Consider the following 20,609-nt stretch of genomic DNA (forward strand, 5'->3'; position numbering starts at 1 on the left):
CAAATCCAAGAACACATCAAGGAGATCATCCACTATGACCAAGTGGGCTTCATCCCAGAGATGCAGGAGTGGTTCATAATATGAAAATCTGTCAACATAATCCACCATATAAACAAACTGAAAGTTAAAAAAACAATACAAACAAACAACCCCACCAAAACAAACAAACAAACCAACCAAAAAATCACATGGTCATCTCATTAGATGCCTTTGACAAAATATATTACCCATTCATTATAAAAGTCTTATAGAGAGAGATCAGGGACACAAGGAACATACCTAAATATAATAAATGCAATATGCAGCAATCTAACAGTCAACATTAAATTATATGGAAACTCAAATTAATTCTACTAAAATAACAAGACAAGGCTGTCCACTCTCCCCATATCTGATGGGAGATGTAATTCTGTAAATATGTTTCTCTTATTGGTTAATGAACAAAGCACTGTTGACCAATAGAAAGCAAGATAGATTGGACTAGGAGGAGAAAGTAGTAAAGAAGAGATTCAAGATGGAAGATGGAGAGAGTAGAATGGCAACCCCTCTCTCTGGTAAGATGAGACCACTTGGAAATACTAAGATTAATAGAAATGGGTTAATATTTAAGAGCTAGCTGATAAGAAACTAGTAACTGGCCAACAGAATTATATCTAATATAGCATCTCTGTGTGTTATTTGGGGCTGGCGTGGCAGTGGGACCAGAATGACCAGCGGAAAAACATACTCATAACACATTTCTATTCAATATAGTACTCAAAACTCTGGCTAGAACAATGAAACAACAAAAGGAGATCAAGGGGACACAAATTGAGAAAGAAGTCCACACCTAGGGGAGGTGGGCGAGCTGTCCCTGACCCCTACCAGCTGCAACATACAGGAGATCAGGCCCTGCAACTCATCAGGGCAGCACAATAGAGCCAACCTTGTTTGCACAGGGGTGGGTGAACCAGCCCCAAAGTTGTGATCATGGAAGACAATTCCCCATTGCTCATTTGTTTTGTGGTGGCAAGTGGGGGAATGATGCCCTCCCCCTGCCCATTAATATTTGAGGCAGGTAGGAGAGCTGGCCCTGAGGTCATAAGACTGGGAGAACCATCCTTGGCTCCCTATCAGATATAACACTCCGGAAAGCTGGCCCTGTACCTCACCAGGGCAGTACATTAGAACCAACATGGTTAGAGCATGTGTGGGTGAGCCCTCCCTGAAGTAGTAAGCATGGGGAGCAGTCCCCATTTCTCATTTGTCTTGTGGTGGCATAGGTGAGGAAAAGATGCCCTCTTCCCCACCCATCAGTGCCTGGGCCAGGTGGGAGAGCCTGCCCTGTGGTCATAGAGTGGGAGAGCCAACCTGTTAGCACAGTGAGCCAAGCTGAAGCTGTAAACATGGGAGAGCTGTCCCCATTCACATCTGGTCCACCAACCCTACAACTGCCCAGGTCTAGACCCAAGGTTATGCCTTTTCCTGACCCAATATCCATCCTAATTATTATCTCCTTTTGCATGTGAAGGGACCTGAGCTGCTGACCCAAAAGCTGCAGGATTTCTACAACACAGGGCAACAACAAGATATTCAGGAAGAATGCTAGTGAGGATCCAGCATCAGTAGTGTAGTAGAAATCAGAGGCCTTGAACCAGACCAATGGCTCTTTGCAATGAACACTTGCAAGTAAAGGTATATGGACAAGAGGGTTGGGACTCATTGTGTCAAACTGCAGCTTCTGACATGATTTTAATTTTTTTCTCTTAAATTTTGTTTTATTGGGGGAGTGCAGGGGCAGAAGGTGGATTCAAAGGGAAGGGGAAATGAACGAGATCAAGATACATGATGTAAAAGACACATAGAATAATAAATAAAAAGAAGTCAAAGTATTGTTATTTGCAAATGACATGATAGTATACATAAATGACCCAAAAATTCTACCAGGAAAATCCTACAACTGAGAAACACCTTTAGCAAAGTTGCTGAACACAAGATTAACTAAAAAAAAAAAAAAAAAAAAAAAAAGTAGTACCCCTCTTATATACATATAATAAAAGGGCTAAGAAAGAAATCAGGGAAACAACACCCTGTACAATAGCTACAACAATATAAAATATCTTGGAGTAACTCTAACCAAACAAGTGAAAGACCTGTATGACAAGAACTTCAAGTCTTTGAAGAAAGAAATTGGAGAAGATATCAAAAGATGAAAAGATCTCCCATGCACATGGATCAGTAGGATTAACATGGTAAAAATAGCCATCTTACCAAAAGAAATAAATGCAAGTACCATCAAAATTTCAACACAATTCTTTACATACCTTGAAAGAACAATACTCAACTCCATATGGGAAAAATAAAAACCCCAGAATTGCTAAAACATCCTGTACAATAAAAGAACTGTCTGAGGTATCACCATCCCTGATCTCATGCTCTACTACAGGGCTATTCTAATAAAACCTACATGATATTAGTATAGAACAGACAGGTGAATCAATGGAATTGATTTGAAGACTGAGACATAAATTCACACACCAATGGGCAGTTGACAAAGAAGCCAAAACTATACAATGAAGAAAATAAAGCATCCTCAACAAATGGTGCTAGCATAACTGGATATTGGTATGTAAACAGATGCATATCTATCACCCTGAACAAAACTCAAGTCCAAGTGGATAAAAGACCTCAATATAAATCCAGTTACACAGAACCTGATGGACTAGAAATAGCCTTGAATGCGCTGGTATAGGAGACAACTCCTTGAATATAACACCCATAGCATTGATACTAAGATCAACAATTAATAAATGGGACCTCATGAAACTGAAAAGTGACTGTAAAGGACACATGAATAAGACAAAAGGGTAGCCTATAGTATGGGAAAAGATCTTTACCAACCCCACATCGAACAGATGGCTGATCTCTAAAATATGCAAAGAACAACAAAAACGAACAAACAAATAAAAAACCAAACCATCCAGTTTAAAAATGGGGTACTGGCCTAAACAGAGAATTCTCAACAGAAGAATCTCAAATGACAGAGAAACACTTAAAAGAAGTGTTTTTCATCCTTATCCATCAGGGAAATGCAAATCAAAATGACAGATTCTGTCTTACACCTGTTAGAATGGCAAAGATCAAAAACACAAATGACAGCTTAAGCTGGAGAAGCCATGGCTGGTGGGAGTGTAAACTTGCACGTATACTTTAGAAATCAATGTGGTGGTTTCTCAGAAAGCTGGTAATCAATCGACTTCAAGACCCAGTGATGTCACTCTTAGGCATATACCCAAAGGATTCTCTACCATACCACAAAGACACTTGTTCAACTATGTTTATAGCAGCTTTATTTTTAATAGCCAGAAACTTAAAACAACCTAGATGACCCTCAATCAAATAATGGATAAAGAAAATGTGGTACATTTACACAATGGATAATTACTGAGCTGTTAAAAACAACGGCATCAGGAAATTTGTAGGCAAGTGGATGAAACTAGAAAAGATCATCCTGAGGGAGGTAACCCAGACCAGAAAGACAAACAAGGTACGTACTCACTCAAGTGGATATTAGCTGTAAAGTAAAGGATAACCATGCTATACAGTCCACAGACCCAGAGAAGCTAGGTAACAGAGAGTATCCAAGGTGGGGTGGGGGAGGGAGGGGGCACACATGGATTTTCCTGGGAAGGGGAAATAGAGGATATCTCCTGGTTATATTGGGGGAGGGTGGGCATGGGAATTTGAGGTAGTGAGTTGGGTAGTGGGCAGAGATAGTGGGTAGTGCTGAGATAGATGACTACAAAGCAGGGCTACTGGAAGTCAGGTAGAAGCCTGATGCAAGGGAAACTTCCACAAGTCTACAAGGATCATCACAGCTAAGACTCCTGGAAGCAGTGGATGAACGTCCTGAACTGGCCATTGTTGACTACACCAGTTGTCACTGGAGAACCTTCATCCAGTGACTGATGAGGGTGGGTTCAGAGACCCAGGACCAAACACTGGGCTAAACTCAGGTAGTTCTCCTGAGGAGAGAGAGAGAGGAGAGATTGTAGGAAACAGGGGATTAGGAGCATCACAGCAAACCCCACAGAAACCACTACTTTGGATCCTTGGAACTCACAGAGTCTGAACCAATAACCAGGGAGCCTGTATGGAACTGGCCTAGATGCTTTTTATATATGTGACAGCTATGTAGCTTGGTCTATTTGTGGGACTCCTGGCAATGGGGGCAGGGGCTATTCCTGGAGCTTTGATTGGCTATTGGAAACCTATTCCTCATGATGAACTGCCTTGCCCAGCCTCGATACAAGGGAGGTGCTTGGTCTTATGGGAGCTTTCTGAGCAGTTGAGGAGGAATGAGTGGATTGGAGGAGGGAGTTTGAGGGAAGGAGTGGGGGATTGAAGGAGAGGAGGTGGAGAGGCTTCTGTATGGATGTAAATTAAATAAATTAAAAACCAATGAAGGAGCAGACTTTGGGTGTTTCCTCTGTGAGCATAAATGCTTTTTTTTTTTTTTTTAAACTTTGGCACAATGGCTACACCTTAATCTCGTGATTTCAACCATCAATTGCAACTCCACAGTCACTGGTCTGCTTCTCTAGCAGTGGCCTGGCAGCTCAGGTCACAGTCTGGTGGGAATTCTGCTCCCAAAGGCACTGGCCTTATCATTGTTGCTAAAGGTAGCCTTAATCAAATCTCTATTGTTCTATTTATGAATAAGACTCGAGAGTCAAAGGCTGGGGTGAAAACTTGTGAGCTCAGAGAGGCTGAGTAGGAACTGGCTAACCCTCTTTTCTTGCTGGTGTCCATGCCAAACCACAAATAGCTGGGCCACTCCAAACTCCACCCTACTACTGCCCGTGTCTATTTATCTCTCCGGGAAGCCCTCTGAGACTCTATGATTACTTTCTGTCAAGTAGTTGCTAACCCAGCCTCCTGACCCAAGGTTAATTTCACTTAAATGCAAACTCAGTGTTATTGAATATCTCCCAACACCTGAAAGGATGGGAAAGTCAGAGGCATAGGCCCCAGGTTCCCTTCTGTTTTCTCTCTTGACAGTAGGTTGTTCTTTGTGTTGAACTGGAAACATTTGTGCTTATATGGGTCCAGCTGATGAGTTCGAACATGCCTGAAAGGCGAAGTGAGGACTGAGGAAGGAAAGAAGCAAGAAACAGTAGATAGAGTAGGGAGGGCACTCAGTGATATTGCAGATGCCCCAAGTTTATTACTCATAGCCCTTATATACCCCAAGCAAAAGGGGAGGGCAAAAGACTTCCCCTCCCTTACCATAATACAAGGAACAAACAAATGTAATTATCTCCCCAATATCCAAAACATCTGGTAACCACACCCTAAATGAAACATCCTGAATTTTGGTCTTGAGGGTCAAGACATTCAGTAGCCACGCCTTAAGTCAAACATCTTTTTCTTTAACCTTGAGCAATAATAGGTTTATCTCTCTGACCTTAAGTCAAGATGGAATGGGGTCAGCAACAAAGGACTCTGATGTGTTTACAGCTGAAATATATTGATTTTGTTGATACAACTTCTCATTTAGCTTTAATTACATGTCTCTATATTTTGGCTGGATTATGTTATTATGTGTGATTGTCATTTGACTTATGCATGTTCTATATATATTACAAATCTTCCATAAGCCTTTATTGCTTTAAACAATCAAAGTTATTATTGAAGGAAATTTAAAGTATTTTATACATGGTAACACATTTGACATTTCTGCATATTTGAGTTTGCTCCTGCAGACTGACACTTTCATCTGGAAGGATTTTCTTCTCTCACTTCTTGCTTGGTGATAACTTATTTCACCTTTCATATGTTTGACAATTTCTTTGTTTCATTTCTGGATATATAATACTAGATTGGCAATTGTTTTCTTTCAGTTTTTTTTTTTTTTTTTTGTTTGTTTGTTTGCTTTTCGAGACAGGGTTTCTCTGTATTGCTTTGGAGCCTGTCTTGGAACTTGCTCTGTAGAACAGGCTGGACCCAAACTCATAGAGATCCACCTGCCACTGCCTCCTGAGTGCTGGGGTTAAAGGTGTGAACCACCAATGCCCTGCTTCTTTCAGAGTTTTAAATATGTTATTTAATTATCTTCTCATTTCCATTTCTTTTATAATAAAAGAAAGTAGACCTCTTTTCAGCTCCTTATAAATCAGTGAGCCTCTTGTCTCTGGCTTTTTCAAAATTCTTTTCTTTTTAATCTAGTTTTCAGCTGTTTTATATATATATATGTATATATATATATATATATATATATTGCATTTGTATTCACTTTTATCGTGTGTGTGTGTGTGTGTGTGTGTGTGTGTGTGTGTGTGTGTGTGTGTGTGTGTGTGCAGTTTCCTTAACTTGTTTTCTGGCTCATCAAATTTGTTGACTGGAAACTTTTTCATTTAGTACTTAAAATTATTTTTCTACCTAATTTTTAATTCATGTTTTAGAACTGTGAATACATATGTACAAGATTTATTTAACACTTTTCAAGAGGTTTTGGTTACTGTGGTCTTTTTAGAAATTAGTTTTCTCATTGGAAATTAGTTTAGATGATTTCTATTAATACCATCTTTGATTTCACTGTTACTTTGTGTGACTTTATCCACTCTAATATTAACTCAATTCACTGAATTCCTAATTTCCTATAAAAAGTTTCAGTCTTGAAATTTTCATTTGGTATTTTGTTGCTTCTTATTTTCTGTTGGAACTTACTATTTCTTTTATCACATTTTTCCTTTTAGGTAAATTAAAAATGTAACTCAAGTGATTATTTTAAAGTCTTTACCTGGGTGGGGGTGGCACATGCCTTTAATTTCAGCAGTTCAGAGGCAGAGGCAGGCAGATTTCAGTGAGTTCGAGGCCATCCTGGTCTACAGAATGAATTCCAGGACAAGCTCCAAAACTATAGAGAGGAAGGCTGTCTTGAAAAAGCAAAAGAAAAAAGAAAGAAAATCTTTAAAGTCTTTACCTTTAATTCCAGGTCATACTGCTCTGTATCTATTGAATATATTTTTAATTTTGGATCCTGGACCACTTTTTATTACTTTATTGTATTTATAGTAAACGTCAACTTTCTGACATTGAAGATTTGGATATGTTTCAGGGCCCAGGATCATTTCCTGCCCCCCTATTATAATTGTTAATTGTCAGAAAAAATGTTTGTAGAAGGCAAACAGAATTCTACCAGAGAAACAAGCACTTCTGCTTCCTTAGGGAGAGAAACTCTGAGGATATGGTCCCAAGGGAGCCTTTGTCTTTATAACCAGGGCACTGAGATCTGCAAACCAGAATGTCACTCTTACTTTGTTATTCACAGAGCAAGATCTACCTTCTTCCTGGAAGCTGCAGGGCCATTGGGGAAAGAACAGGTGCAAGGCAAGGTTTTCAGTACAGAGAGGATTGCAAGATAAACCTGAGATTCTGAGCTTTGGGTCTGCAGCTCCAGGCTGCTGTCTTCTATTCACCAGGTCTTGTTCTCCCCCAGAGCACTTCTGAGGAGAGACAGTAGGCAGAACATCCCTGCTGCAAGTAAAGGGAGGTGCATGCCTGTGTGATCCTGACCAGCTGTGAAACACAACTGCAGGAGCTCCCTTCTGTCTGAAGTCTGGAGGTTTGTGACTTTGAGTACTCTGTGTGTCATCTGCAAAGTGAAGATTGCTGTATGGTGACATATTCTTAGAGCCTTTCACAGTAACTCCTCTATGAGTGTTAGCCTAGAACACTGTTACTAAACCTATGTGCAGCTGAGTTAAGAGACTGTGGCAAATGGTACTTCAGTTTGCTAGTGCATAGTGCTGACCCAGAGCCAGGATGTCTTCTATCTGTTAGGATTCACTGCAGAGTAGAGGTCCAGGTTTTAGTGACTGGTATAGAGGCTGGAGACAGAAGGGCATAGTTAAAGGACTGACTTCTGAGCCTAGAAGATGTCCCCCAACTCCTGCTCCCATCCTGCAGGAGAAGTGTATCTCTTTACTGTGCTCTGGAAGCTAGAGTCACTTGGTAGCTCATGACTACCCACCTTAAAGAGTCCAAGTCTTCCTACCAGAGCTCACTTCTCCTTTGGATTCCATTTCCATGAAGAGGTCTTAGATTTGTGATGATGGTGACTATGTTTCCTTTTCTCTACTGATCCTCTTCTCTGTCACACAGGCCTCCCCTCTGAGAAGAATGACTGGCAAGAATTCCTCTGTGACAGAGTTCATCCTGGCAGGCCTGACAGACCATCCAGGACTCCGCATGCCCCTCTTCTTCCTGTTCCTGGGTTTCTACATGGTCACTGTGGTGGGGAACCTGGGCCTGATTACCCTGATAGGGCTGAATTCTCACCTGCACACCCCCATGTACTTTTTCCTCTTCAACCTTTCCTTAATAGATTCCTGTTACTCCTCCACCATCATCCCCAAAATGCTGATGAGTTTTATCTCAAAGAATGTTATTTCTCACTCTGGGTGTATGACCCAGCTCTTTTTCTTCTGTTTCTTTGTTTTCTCTGAGTCCTTCATTCTGTCAGCCATGGCGTATGACCGTTATGTTGCCATCTGTAAACCCCTGATGTACACGGTCACCATGTCTCCCCAGGTATATTTCCTTCTTTTACTGGGTGTATATGTGATGGGCTTCTCTGGAGGAATGGCCCATACAGGAAACATAATGAATCTGACCTTCTGTGCTGACAACCTTGTCAATCACTTCATGTGTGACATCCTTCCCCTTCTGGAGCTGTCCTGCAATAGCTCCTTCACAAATGAGCTGGTAGTCTTTATTGTGGTGGCCTTTGGTATTGGTGTGCCCATTGTCACCATCTTCATTTCTTATGCCCTCATCCTCTCTAGCATTCTTCACATGCATTCCACAGAGGGCAGGTCCAAGGCCTTCAGCACCTGCAGCTCCCACATCATTGTGGTTTGTCTTTTCTTTGGTTCTGGGGCTTTCATGTACCTCAAGCCACCTTCCATTTTGCCCCTTGACCAAGGAAAAGTGTCTTCCTTGTTCTATACCATTGTGGTGCCCATGTTGAACCCTCTGATCTATAGCTTGAGAAATAAGGATGTCAAAGTTGCTCTGAGGAAAACCCTTGTCAGGAGAGTATTTTCTTAACAGAGCAGCAGTGTCATGAGCTGCAGTGGTGTAATTGGTTAATGAGCCGTGTTTGCATAAGAAGATACCAGTTTGCCAGGAGAGGCTCAAGGTCTAGTTGTTTTCTTCTTGTAGGAGAAGAGAAGTTATGGCTCTAGGGAGTGAATCTAGATCTTTATGGATACTGGGCAATTTTATCACCATCATGCTACATTAGGGCCAAAAACAGCATTCCACATTTTGTATTTGAGAAAGACTTTTAGCACAACTTTGCTCTTCCTGACCCTTGTTCTGCCTTTATTCTTTCAATATTCATTTTTTAATTTGAGAAAATGTACTTCTTATTGAAAATGCACAAATACTAACTTTGCTTTTTTGTAACAGGCAAACGTTCAGTAACCTAGTTTTCTAAAACATTACCTCAGAGTTCCCAGCATATGTCTCAACATGCCCGATTCTGCCATTTATCCAATTTTTAATTTTGTGCAAGTTTTTTTTATAAACACAGACAATTTATTCTTATAAATACCTTATGAATTATTTAATCTATTCACACTTAACAGATATTCTTTTATTTAAGGATACAAAACTATCTTGTATAAAATATAAATTCAAATCCTTTAAAATAAATTAATGTGTGTTTTGTTTGCCTTTATGTTGTGTTTTCTTGTGATATTACATCTCTTTTATGATTTTATTTTCTAAAAAAATAGTTCAAAATTATTCTATGTTTGAAATTAAAATATAATTTCATGTTTCCTCCTTCCCTTTCCGTCTTTCAGTCCTTCCATGTACCCTCCTTCTCTCTCAAATTCATGTCCTCTTTTTCTTTAATTATTTCATGGTCATAAATACATAAATGTAATTTGATTAGTCTTTATAACATATTCTGTAGATATATGGTGTATCTGTCATGGCCAAACATTAGTAAGATTTCCTTTTTAAAACATGATAATACATTAAAATTTTATTCTGCTTACAAAAGTATAATATAACTTCTTCAAAATCAATTTTTGGGGCAGTGGTAGAGATGACTCAGTGGTTAAGAGCATTTGGTGCTCTTCTAGAAGACCTGAGTGTCTCCTAGCTGCTTGTAGCTCTAGCTCTAGAGGATCCAACACCTTCTTCTGACTTGCAAGTGCGTCTACACACATGTGGTGCCCACATACATGTGACACACACACGAAACAAACAGCAAACAAGCCCCATCTTTAAAAATCAAGAAATTGAGAACAGTGTCTTGGAGGTCTTATGTATCTGTACCTTGCTTCAATAGTGTTTAGACAGACAGACCCTGGGGGAGCCCTCTTTGTTAGCTTCCTGCAGCTTTGCAATCTCTTCAGTTTTACCAGCTTCTCACCTCCTGAGGCTCCTAGGACCAACCAGCACCCGTTCCTATCATTACTGAGGATCAGTCTTGATCTCCCAGATTTGTTGAAACTATTCCTCTGAAGTGGAAGCTGCCATAAACCACCTTGTTAACTTGCACCTGTGGCCTGCTATACCTATATCTCCCTGGGCTACTATTTTGATCAGGATGACGAGGCTTGGGAGGGTGTAGAGCACTTTTTCTCAGTATTGGCTAAGAACAAGCACATGGCTCTGAGGCTCGCCTCAAGGTGAAAAATGATGGTGTGGCTGCACACTCTTCCAGGATGTGCAGAAGCCATCTCAAGATGAGTTGGATAATATTGTGGAACCATGGAAGCAACCTTGGCCCTGGAGAAGAACCTGAACCAGACCCTCTTTATTTTTGGATCTTCATTCCTTAGCTTATGCCTGCACAGTCCCTCATCTCTGTGACTTCTTGGAAAAATCATTTCCAGGATGAGAAGGTAAACTCATCAAAAAGTTGGACAGTCACCTGTCCAATTTTTGTAGCTTGGCTGGGCCACAGCCAAGGCAGACTGGCTTGCGCCAGCCATTTCTGGGTGAGTAGCTCTTTGAGAGAGAGGCTCACTCTCAATCATGATTAGGAGCTATCTGCACTTTCTTAGGAGCTCCCTCCTCTTCTCTGTACCAGGCAGCCTCAGGACCTCCACTTGTACCTCTCAAGTCACTAGGTAGCCCTTTAACTGCCCTGGTGCCCCTCCTAAGTCTTGGTCCAAGAAAAAAATATCAGGCATATTTTCAACTTTTTTTTTTACTTTTGAAATTTGTATTAGCATATTTACATAGGACACACATGGACATGTGTATACATACTACAAATGTGTACATGTGTGAGGAATACAGATGATCATGAATGTGCATAAACACAGAACATCTGTATCTTTTCATAGATAGAAGAAAAATTTTCCTTGTTTTTAGCCAAGTGACAATGGACACATGACTGAATTATGTATTTGTCATTGACCTAAGATTGATATCATGGGCTGGAGAGATGGCTCAGAGGTCCTGAGTTCAGTTCCCAGTAACCACATGATTGTTCACAACCATCTATGATGAGATCTGGTGCCATCTTCTGGCCTGCAGGCAGACATACAGGCAGTTCCAAGTGTGGAACATAGCAACTTCAGTCTCATGAGTTAGGACTCTGAGGGTGTTTATTCTTACAAAGATGCTGGCTGTAACATTATACAGGTTTAAAGTCAAATGAGCAGAATTTAGAGCTTTTTGGGTGTGAATTGGAATGTTTGAGCCTTAATAGAGAAATCTGTGACTCAGGAGAACCAATTAAGTAGTGGGTATTTTAAAAGAGCAGTGAATGATTTAGGGGGATGCAGTTATTTACCAAGGCAACATAAAAAAGTTCCTTATTAGAAGTATTCACATGGGATTTTAAAGGGTGTGCTAAGCCAAATAGTGTCTTAGCTTTTCATTTTTAGCATTTTACTCAACAGTTTCAGTGCTATAGTAGCAGGATTTAAGTGAGTGTCCCAAGCACTAGTGGTAGGGTAGAAGGTCTGAGCATACTCCTGGGTGAAAAAACTTACCCCAAACCACCAATCCCTGAGCACAAAACCCCACCAATCCCTAAGCACAAAAATCCCACCAATCTCTGAACATGAAAACCCACCGATTCTTGAGCATGAAAATTTTATATGAAGCCTGTCAGTTCCTTGGTTCTCTGCTGTTTCTCCCTTGAGCAGAGACAACCACTGTTCTTCCTTCCCTTTAGATCTCTTGTGAGAGATTTGTTGGGCCCTGTGACTTGGTGGTATTACTTGGCTCCTGACTACCAGGATACCTTTCCCTTCAGATCTGTAACACTTGCATTGGGACACCATTCCCTCTCAGTGCTATAACATCTCCTTGGGGAAGCTTTTCCCTTCAGAGCTGGATCATTTTTGTAGGGAAACCTCTCCCCTCAGAGCTGTAACACTAACACCAGACAGCTAGAAATATGAATTTAAAAAATATCAATGAAGAATCAAACTTCGGGTGATTACTATGTAATTATAAAGAATTCATTTTCTTTTATGCTTTCAGATGTTTTCATTATGTTGAGTGAAATTGTCCAAAAAAATTAGACTTGGGAAAAATAACATTTAAAGAACAGAAGATGAGGTAAAATTTCAATCTGGAAATAAATTCTTAGGCAAGGTCTTGGTTTCTGGTCTGATCATTTCTTCTGTCCTGGTTTTTTAGTAATTTATAATGAAAGGTTGCACTGGCCCGTTGCTTTCTTTCTCAGTGAGAAAACCTGTATTTGCTGTAATGCGCAATGTCTGAGAGCTGCCATGCTCTCAGTGCTAGACATGCTGATTGCAGTGAATGAGGAGTCCTTCAAGGTTGACTAGAGCAGACAGATGAGCACAGAGATTGGGGAAAGAGGTACTGGAATATGACCTTGAGCTGGGTCAGAGGAGAGAGACAGGCGGGGAGCTGGGATTCCATAGAGGTGATAATTTTATCTGATCACATAGTCTCTTGAATTGCTTCCCAGTCTCAGCTTCAGCTCCCAGGGGCACATCAAAGAGATAGCACTTAACTCTTTGTGGTAGGTCATCAAATTTTCTTACTCAGCCTTCTGGTTTTTCTTTGCTGTTCCAACTGAAGATATCAGGATACGTGTAATTAGACAGTCAAGTGCACTTTCTAGGGTAACTGATATTTGTAGAAGGTTTTCTGCTTATATTTCTGAAACAGTGGGGCATGTGGGAGTGAGGAAATGTGTGACTTTCCATTAACTTGGCAGGGTCAGGAGGGAGGAAGCAATGTTTCCCTCCACCCTGTGCTTGAGAGAAGAGATGGTAGGAGTGTGCTAATGAAGCATGCCTGGGAAGTGAGCTAAGCTATCTGCACCCCCAGGAGAGTCAGGCCCCCTATTCTCACATGGCCTACATTGTCTTTGGTAGAGATTGTTTACTGAGTTAGGATCTAAAGCTGCTTGTTGATGTTTGTGTGGCTTGGGTTTCAGAGAAAAACAAAGAGACAAGAAGAAAGAAGGGAAGGAAATGGCAGTGATGCTAATGCCTGCTAGCTATTGGTGGACAGTCAAACCCTTCATTTAGGTGAAATAATTGGAATCCTGGACTGGGAGGAAGCTGTTCCCCAAGAGGACAAGTTTCTTAGAGTTGGGATCAACACCTTGTAAAGGTCACCCATATGTAACTCAGAATAAGTCTGTCTGTGTCTTGGTCTGTCTGTAAGTCTTCCTCTACATTTCTTTCTCTCTGTATGTGTCTCTCTTTCATATGTAGCTCAGGCTAGGTTTAAATTCCTGATTTTGCTGCTTAGGATTTTTGCATCTGGGAGAGATGTGCTATTGTATCCAGTGTAGAATGACACTTACTTTTAAGCAGCCAAGGGTTATTACATATACTAATTTTCTCTATAGAACTTATTCATTAATAAAATGTACATACCATTTTAAAGCCATCTGCTATGCTGGTGTCTTGAGCATACATTTTGTCTTCCTGTAGGATTATCCTTTCCCAACTGTGACCTGAATTATGAAATCTCCATAACAAGAAGTTCATACCTGGAGCAACTTTCAGGAGTGGCACAAGGTAGTAAGATATCTCTGCTGCATAAAATAAATTAATCAGTGGAAGATTCCTGGTCTAATAGCAGGGACACCCACAGTTGGGAGACACTGTGCAATTATAGCATTGACCTAGTTATAGTGGGCAGCAGCAACAAATGCAAACTTGTAGTTATTTGGAAGAGGGAAGAGTGACAAATCTAGACACAGCTTCTTGAGGTGGAGTCCCTGTAGTCAGGCATCAGAGAACACAACCACATTCTCTCCCCTGTCTTGAGGTGTTTGTGAAATTGCTATCCTCTTCTCTTCTCTTTCCATCATTTGAAATGCTTCATTACCAGAAGTTACAGGAAGTTAAATGAGAAGGACTGAAACAATAATTTAAATCATTAAATCACAACTGATAGGTTAAAAACGTAGGTGATAGCTCATGCTGGAGAGGCTGAGGAGTATGGTGAGAGATGACTGGAATTAGTAGGCATTTGGGACGTGGTATGGAAATGAAGTGCAGTGGAAACTTCTGGAATCTATGAAGGTGATCCTAATGAAGATGTCTAGTAATGAGGGCTATCAGTCTCAACTGGCAATCTTTTGGAGCTAGGTAAGGCTTCCAGTGAGGGGTCTGGTTTGCATTCAATTGAGTTGTTGGCCAAAAGATTACCATGGAAATGCCCAAACAACTCAAGCTGATGCTAAGACAAAAGGCTGCTCTCCACAACTGACAGTGGGGTTCCATTGCTGCTGACAATAGCCACACAACTCAGAGCACAGAGAAATTGACCTGGTGCCTCCACAGAACCTTCATCCCTGTGGTCTAGTCTCTTTGGTGCAGTAAATCACTCTTCAGGGTACCAAAAAAAGAAATGTGGACACTAATCCAGACACAAAACCTTTAACCTATAATCTGTATCACCTGCAAAATATGGCAGGACAATGGGGGCAAAGAATTCGTGGTAGTAACCAACCAATGTCTGATTTGACTTAAGGCCCACTACATGAAGGAATCCATATCCAACACTGCTTGAGTATATCCCAAAGACCTAAGGTAAAACAAACATGACTGGTCAAGAAACCAAACAAGCCAAACCAAACCAAAACAACAAAACAATTTCTAATGTTAATCTGCTATACTCATAATTCAGGGCCTTATCTGGTCATCATCAGAGATGATCTGAGAGAGCAGATGGGAATTGGATGCAAACATCCACAGCTAGACATTATGCAGAGAGAGAGAGAGAGAGAGAGAGAGAGAGAGAGAGAGAGAGAGAGAGAGAATCTAAATTGGAGGTCTCCATCAAATCCCTCCCCTCAGACTTCAGGGAATCCTGTGGGAGAGAAGACAGAAAAAAAAACTTCAAGAGTCAGAGGGGATGGAGGACACAACTGAGCAAGGTGCAAATGAGCTCACAGAGATGGAAGCAGCAAGCCATTGGCCTACATGGGTCTAGATCAGGTCTTTTGGGTATTTGTTACTTTTATGGGAGTCCTGATTGTGAGAATTAGTGGGACTCTCACTCTTTTGCCTGTGCCTACTTTTGGGAATCTTTTCCTCTTATTGGGTTGCCATGTCTAACTTTGACATGAAAATTTTTGCTTAATTTTATTATATCTTATCATTGTTGGTTGTTATCTCTTAGAAGCATGCTCCTTTCTAATTAGACACAGAAAAGGAGTTGATCTGGGGTGGGAGGGGAGGTGGGGAGGAACTCAAGGAAGCGGAGGGAGAGGAAACTGTAATTAGGATACATTGTATGAGAAAATAATCTATTTTCAATGTAAAAAGAAATTAAAAACCAAAACAGCCTGACCTCAAAGGACCCAGATTTAGGGTGGGTCTACCCACTTCCAATGATCAATCAAGATAAACTCTTTGAAGGTATATTCAGCTAAGGGTTTTTAGTTAATCCCAGGTATAGTCAAGTATTCTACCCAGGACAGCTATCAAAAAGAGGTCCTCACCCCCACCTTCGCCTTGTTTAGGTTTATTTTTAAGTGGGTGTGTGTGTGTAAGAGAGAGAGAGAGAGAGAGAGAGAGAGAATAGAAAGAGAGAGAGAGACTATTGTTAATGGGATAGAATTTAGTATAGCTGATTTCTATTAGTTTTGTCTTTTATTTCACTGATACTTTGTGTCATTTTACCCAGTCTGATATTAGCCCAATTCATTGAATTCCTAATTTCCAATAAAAAGTTTTAGTTTTGAAATCTTCATTTGCTATTTTGCTGCTTCTTATAATCTATTGGAATGTAATATTTGTTACCTCATTTTCCTTTTTACGTAAATTAAAAATGTAATTTAACTGGTTATTTTAAAGCCCTTACCTCTAATTCCAGGTCACACTCCTCTGTATCTATTGAATACATTTTTAATTTTGGATCCTGGACCACTTTTTATTACTTTATTGTATTTATAGTAAACGTCAACTTTCTGACATTGAAGATTTGGATATGTTTCAGGGCCCAGGATCATTTCCTGCCCCCCTATTATAATTGTTAATTGTCAGAAAAAATGTTTGTAGAAGGCAAACAGAATTCTACCAGAGAAACAAGCACTTCTGCTTCCTTAGGGAGAGAAACTCTGAGGATATGGTCCCAAGGGAGCCTTTGTCTTTATAACCAGGGCACTGAGATCTGCAAACCAGAATGCCACTCTTACTTTGTTATTCACAGAGCAAGATCTACTTTCTTCCTGGAAGCTGCAGGGCCATTGGGGAAAGAACAGGTGCAAGGCAAGGTTTTCAGTACAGAGAGGATTGCAAGATAAACCTGAGATTCTGAGCTTTGGGTCTGCAGCTCCAGGCTGCTGTCTTCTATTCACCAGGTCTTGTTCTCCCCCAGAGCACTTCTGAGGAGAGACAGTAGGCAGAACATCCCTGCTGCAAGTAAAGGGAGGTGCATGCCTGTGTGATCCTGACCAGCTGTGAAACACAACTGCAGGAGCTCCCTTCTGTCTGAAGTCTGGAGGTTTGTGACTTTGAGTACTCTGTGTGTCATCTGCAAAGATTGCTGTATGGTGACATATTCTTAGAGCCTTTCACAGTAACTCCTCTATGAGTGTTAGCCTAGAACACTGTTACTAAACCTATGTGCAGCTGAGTTAAGAGACTGTGGCAAACGGTACTTCAGTTTGCTAGTGCATAGTGCTGACCCAGAGCCAGGATGTCTTCTATCTGTTAGGATTCACTGCAGAGTAGAGGTCCAGGTTTTAGTGACTGGTATAGAGGCTGGAGACAGAAGGGCATAGTTAAAGGACTGACTTCTGAGCCTAGAAGATGTCCCCCAACTCCTGCTCCCATCCTGCAGGAGAAGTGTATCTCTTTACTGTGCTCTGGAAGCTAGAGTCACTTGGTAGCTCATGACTACCCACCTTAAAAAGTCCAAGTCTTCCTACCAGAGCTCACTTCTCCTTTGGATTCCATTTCCATGAAGAGGTCTTAGATTTGTGATGATGGTGACTATGTTTCCTTTTCTCTACTGGTCCTCTTCTCTGTCACACAGGCCTCCCCTCTGAGAAGAATGACTGGCAAGAATTCCTCTGTGACAGAGTTCATCCTGGCAGGCCTGACAGACCATCCAGGACTCCGCATGCCCCTCTTCTTCCTGTTCCTGGGTTTCTACATGGTCACTGTGGTGGGGAACCTGGGCCTGATTACCCTGATAGGGCTGAATTCTCACCTGCACACCCCCATGTACTTCTTTCTCTTCAACCTTTCCTTAATAGATTCCTGTTACTCCTCTACCATCTCTCCCAAAATGCTGATGAGTTTTATCTCAAAGAATGTTATTTCTCACTCGGGGTGTATGACCCAGCTCTTTTTCTTCTGTTTCTTTGTAATCTCTGAGTCCTTCATTCTGTCAGCCATGGCATATGACCGTTATGTAGCCATCTGTCACCCCCTGATGTATATGGTTGCCATGTCTCCCCAGGTGTGTTTGCTCCTTTTACTTGGTGTGTATTTAATGGGCTTTGTTGGAGCCATGGCTCACACAATGTCCATGGTGAGACTGAACTTTTGTGCTGACAACCTTGTCAACCATTACATGTGTGACATACTTCCCCTTCTAGAACACTCTTGTACCAGCACCTATGTGAATGAGCTGGTAGTCTTTATTTTTGTGAGCTTTGACATTGGTGTGCCCATTGTCACCATCTTCATTTCTTATGCCCTCATCCTCTCTAGCATTCTTCACATGCATTCCACAGAGGGCAGGTCCAAGGCCTTCAGCACCTGCAGCTCCCACATCATTGTGGTTTGTCTTTTCTTTGGTTCTGGGGCTTTCATGTACCTCCAGCCACCTTCCATTTTGTCCCTTGACCAAGGAAAAGTGTCTTCCTTGTTCTATACCATTGTGGTGCCCATGTTAAACCCTCTGATCTATAGCTTGAGAAATAAGGATGTCAAAGTTGCTCTGAGGAAAACCCTTGTCAGGCGAGTATTTTCTTGAGGATCTGTATGGTGAACTTCAGTAGTATGAATGATCAAGGACCAGTGTTCATATGGAAAGAACAATACTTATATAAGAGGATTCAATGTGGCCATGAGGGGTTCAAGGTTTGGTTAAATTTTCTCTCCTTATATAAGAAGTTCATGGCACTAGGGAATGAGCTTAGGTTTTCTTGGATGCTGGGCAAATGTTCTACCAGTATTATCGTAGAAACAGAGTTTCAAACCTTTACTTTTGAAGAAGAGTTAACACAGCTCTTAACCTTTGCTGTGTTTAAACTCTTTCCAGATTTCTTAACTTTATGCATATTTTATATTTCCATATACCACTTATTGCTGAAAATGCCTCGGAAGCAATTTAATTTAATCTAAGTTACCAACTATCAGGGACTAGGAAATATGTTGTTACTCGGGGCTTAAATCTGGTTCCTCAAATGCTCTCAAATCTAGTGGGTTGGATTTCTTGTTATTTTATGTGTCTTTATGCTGTGTTTTCTTGCAACATTACCATTCTTTCTGATTTCCCCCTTATGGCTTTGGCAACACATTAAAAATGATCACTTTCATAATCATAAAACTCCTCGAAAAATTTTCCAATTTCATTATTATTGTTAACGAAGGCAAGAGAAGAAAACCACTTTAAGTCAGTGTTGACCAAGTGAAAAGGGAAAAACATGACTCTATTATATGGTTCTCATTTAGGCAGAACTGAAGCCATGTGTGGAACTCTGTACCCTGAATCTCTGCATTGGGACTTTCAGAGGCTTAGTGTTTGTTTATAAAGACAATGGATGTGAAATTTTTAATATTTTAAGATCAAAGAGTACAATTAAGATTTTTTTGGGGGGGTGAATTTAGGTAGTTGAGTCTTGATGGAGAAATCTGTGACATGTGATAACCAAGCAAGGTTCTTGGTGGTTTATGGGAGCAGTAAATAATCTGGGGGATGCATTTATTTTTCAAGGCAACATCAACCATGTGCTTATTAGAAGAGACAACTTGTTTGCTTTGAATTTTAAGGATGAGCTAACACTATTATTGGTTGAATGCTTTTACCGTTAATGTTTTTATTTAGCACTTTTGGTTTTATGATGGAAAGACTTCTTTTCTCCTCAACACCCCAAATGCTAGATGACTAGAACTACAAATTTAAAAAAAATCAAGAAGAATATACTTTTGGTTCTTTTACTCTAATGAACAGAAACAATTTCTTCTGTCTCATGTTTTCTCAAACAATTTTTTCATGTTGGTTGACAGGGAAAAATTTTGGGAAATATCATTTAAATATCAGAAACCAGGTAAAACAGAATCCTGGACAGGTCTGGCCTGCTTGGTACAATCCCTTTCCTGTGATGGCTTCACTCAGCATGAAGAGACAGGTGTTTTACTGACAAATGGCTCTGATGGGCTTGCTCCCCTCCTGCTTGCCTGGTGAGATGAACTTTATTTCTTGTAACAAGCAATGTTTGAGCTGCTGTGTTTGTACTCCAGACTTATCCTGACTGTGGTGGCCAAGGAGTTCCTATAGGAGTTGACCAAAGCATACTACTTAGCACAAATGTTGAGATAGGAGAATGGCTTTGAGGCTCTGAGCTAGAACAGAGATGTGGGGGGGCAGTCTGGAAGACTCCTACTCAACTGTTTATGTAGACTCCTCAGCAGTCCTCTGTTCCTGTTTTCTCATTGGTGCCGACCATACTGATGGAGTAGCAATTGACTGTCTGCCTCAGGCCAGCCTTCCTACCTGTCTCTCCTGGCATAGTCATTAGATGCCTATACAGAGAGAGTGGAGTTCCCTCCTCAATATTCCCAATGCCTGTAGATTTCTGTACAGTGCCCTGGAGTGATATTGGAGGGTGGAAGTGAGTCTTGAGGAAGAGGCTCTTACCTGCCATTTTCATTCATCCTCAAGAGTCAGGAGGGAGAAAGATGCTTATCTCCTTGCTGTGATCACAAGAAGAGGTGTTGGGTGGGTCACTAATGAACCATCCCTGGGAAGTGTGGTTAGCCAGCTCCACAGCTAGGAAAGGCAGAAACCTTAATTTGCACATGACCCACATTCTCTTGGTGCAGGTTGTGGGTTTGCTGAATTAAAATCTAAAGTAGCAGATGTAGCTGCTTATTTATATTTGTGTGGCTTGGTTTTGAGTGAAAAATAAAGGC

General features: G+C 40.9%; 3 protein-coding genes and 1 pseudogene across 3 annotated transcripts in view; 3 read left to right on the top strand and 1 right to left on the bottom strand.

Moving 5' to 3' along the window:
- Positions 1 to 20,609, bottom strand: part of Spa17 (sperm autoantigenic protein 17) — a 380,810-nt gene that overhangs the window by 153,487 nt on the left and 206,714 nt on the right. The gene's annotated exons all lie outside the window — the stretch shown is intronic.
- On the top strand, positions 8,158 to 9,093 carry LOC127231539 (olfactory receptor 8B12-like). The gene has a single exon (XM_051197123.1). The coding sequence runs from the start codon at positions 8,164 to 8,166 to the stop codon at positions 9,091 to 9,093; it is 930 nt and encodes a 309-aa protein (XP_051053080.1). The 5' UTR covers positions 8,158 to 8,163.
- Positions 9,972 to 11,048, top strand: LOC127231367 (ferritin light chain 1-like; annotated as a pseudogene).
- On the top strand, positions 17,512 to 18,447 carry LOC127231538 (olfactory receptor 145-like). The gene has a single exon (XM_051197122.1). It carries the CDS (start codon positions 17,518 to 17,520, stop codon positions 18,445 to 18,447), a length of 930 nt encoding a protein of 309 aa, XP_051053079.1. The 5' UTR covers positions 17,512 to 17,517.

This window comes from Phodopus roborovskii, unplaced genomic scaffold (genome assembly GCF_943737965.1).
Source record: "Phodopus roborovskii unplaced genomic scaffold, PHOROB, whole genome shotgun sequence".
Lineage (NCBI taxonomy): Eukaryota > Metazoa > Chordata > Mammalia > Rodentia > Cricetidae > Phodopus > Phodopus roborovskii.

What these genes read in the sequence shown, in the direction of transcription:
- LOC127231538 (XM_051197122.1), top strand. Translation starts at nt 17,518, where the DNA reads ATGACTGGCAAGAATTCCTCTGTGACAGAGTTCATCCTGGCAGGCCTG.
- LOC127231539 (XM_051197123.1), top strand. Translation starts at nt 8,164, where the DNA reads ATGACTGGCAAGAATTCCTCTGTGACAGAGTTCATCCTGGCAGGCCTG.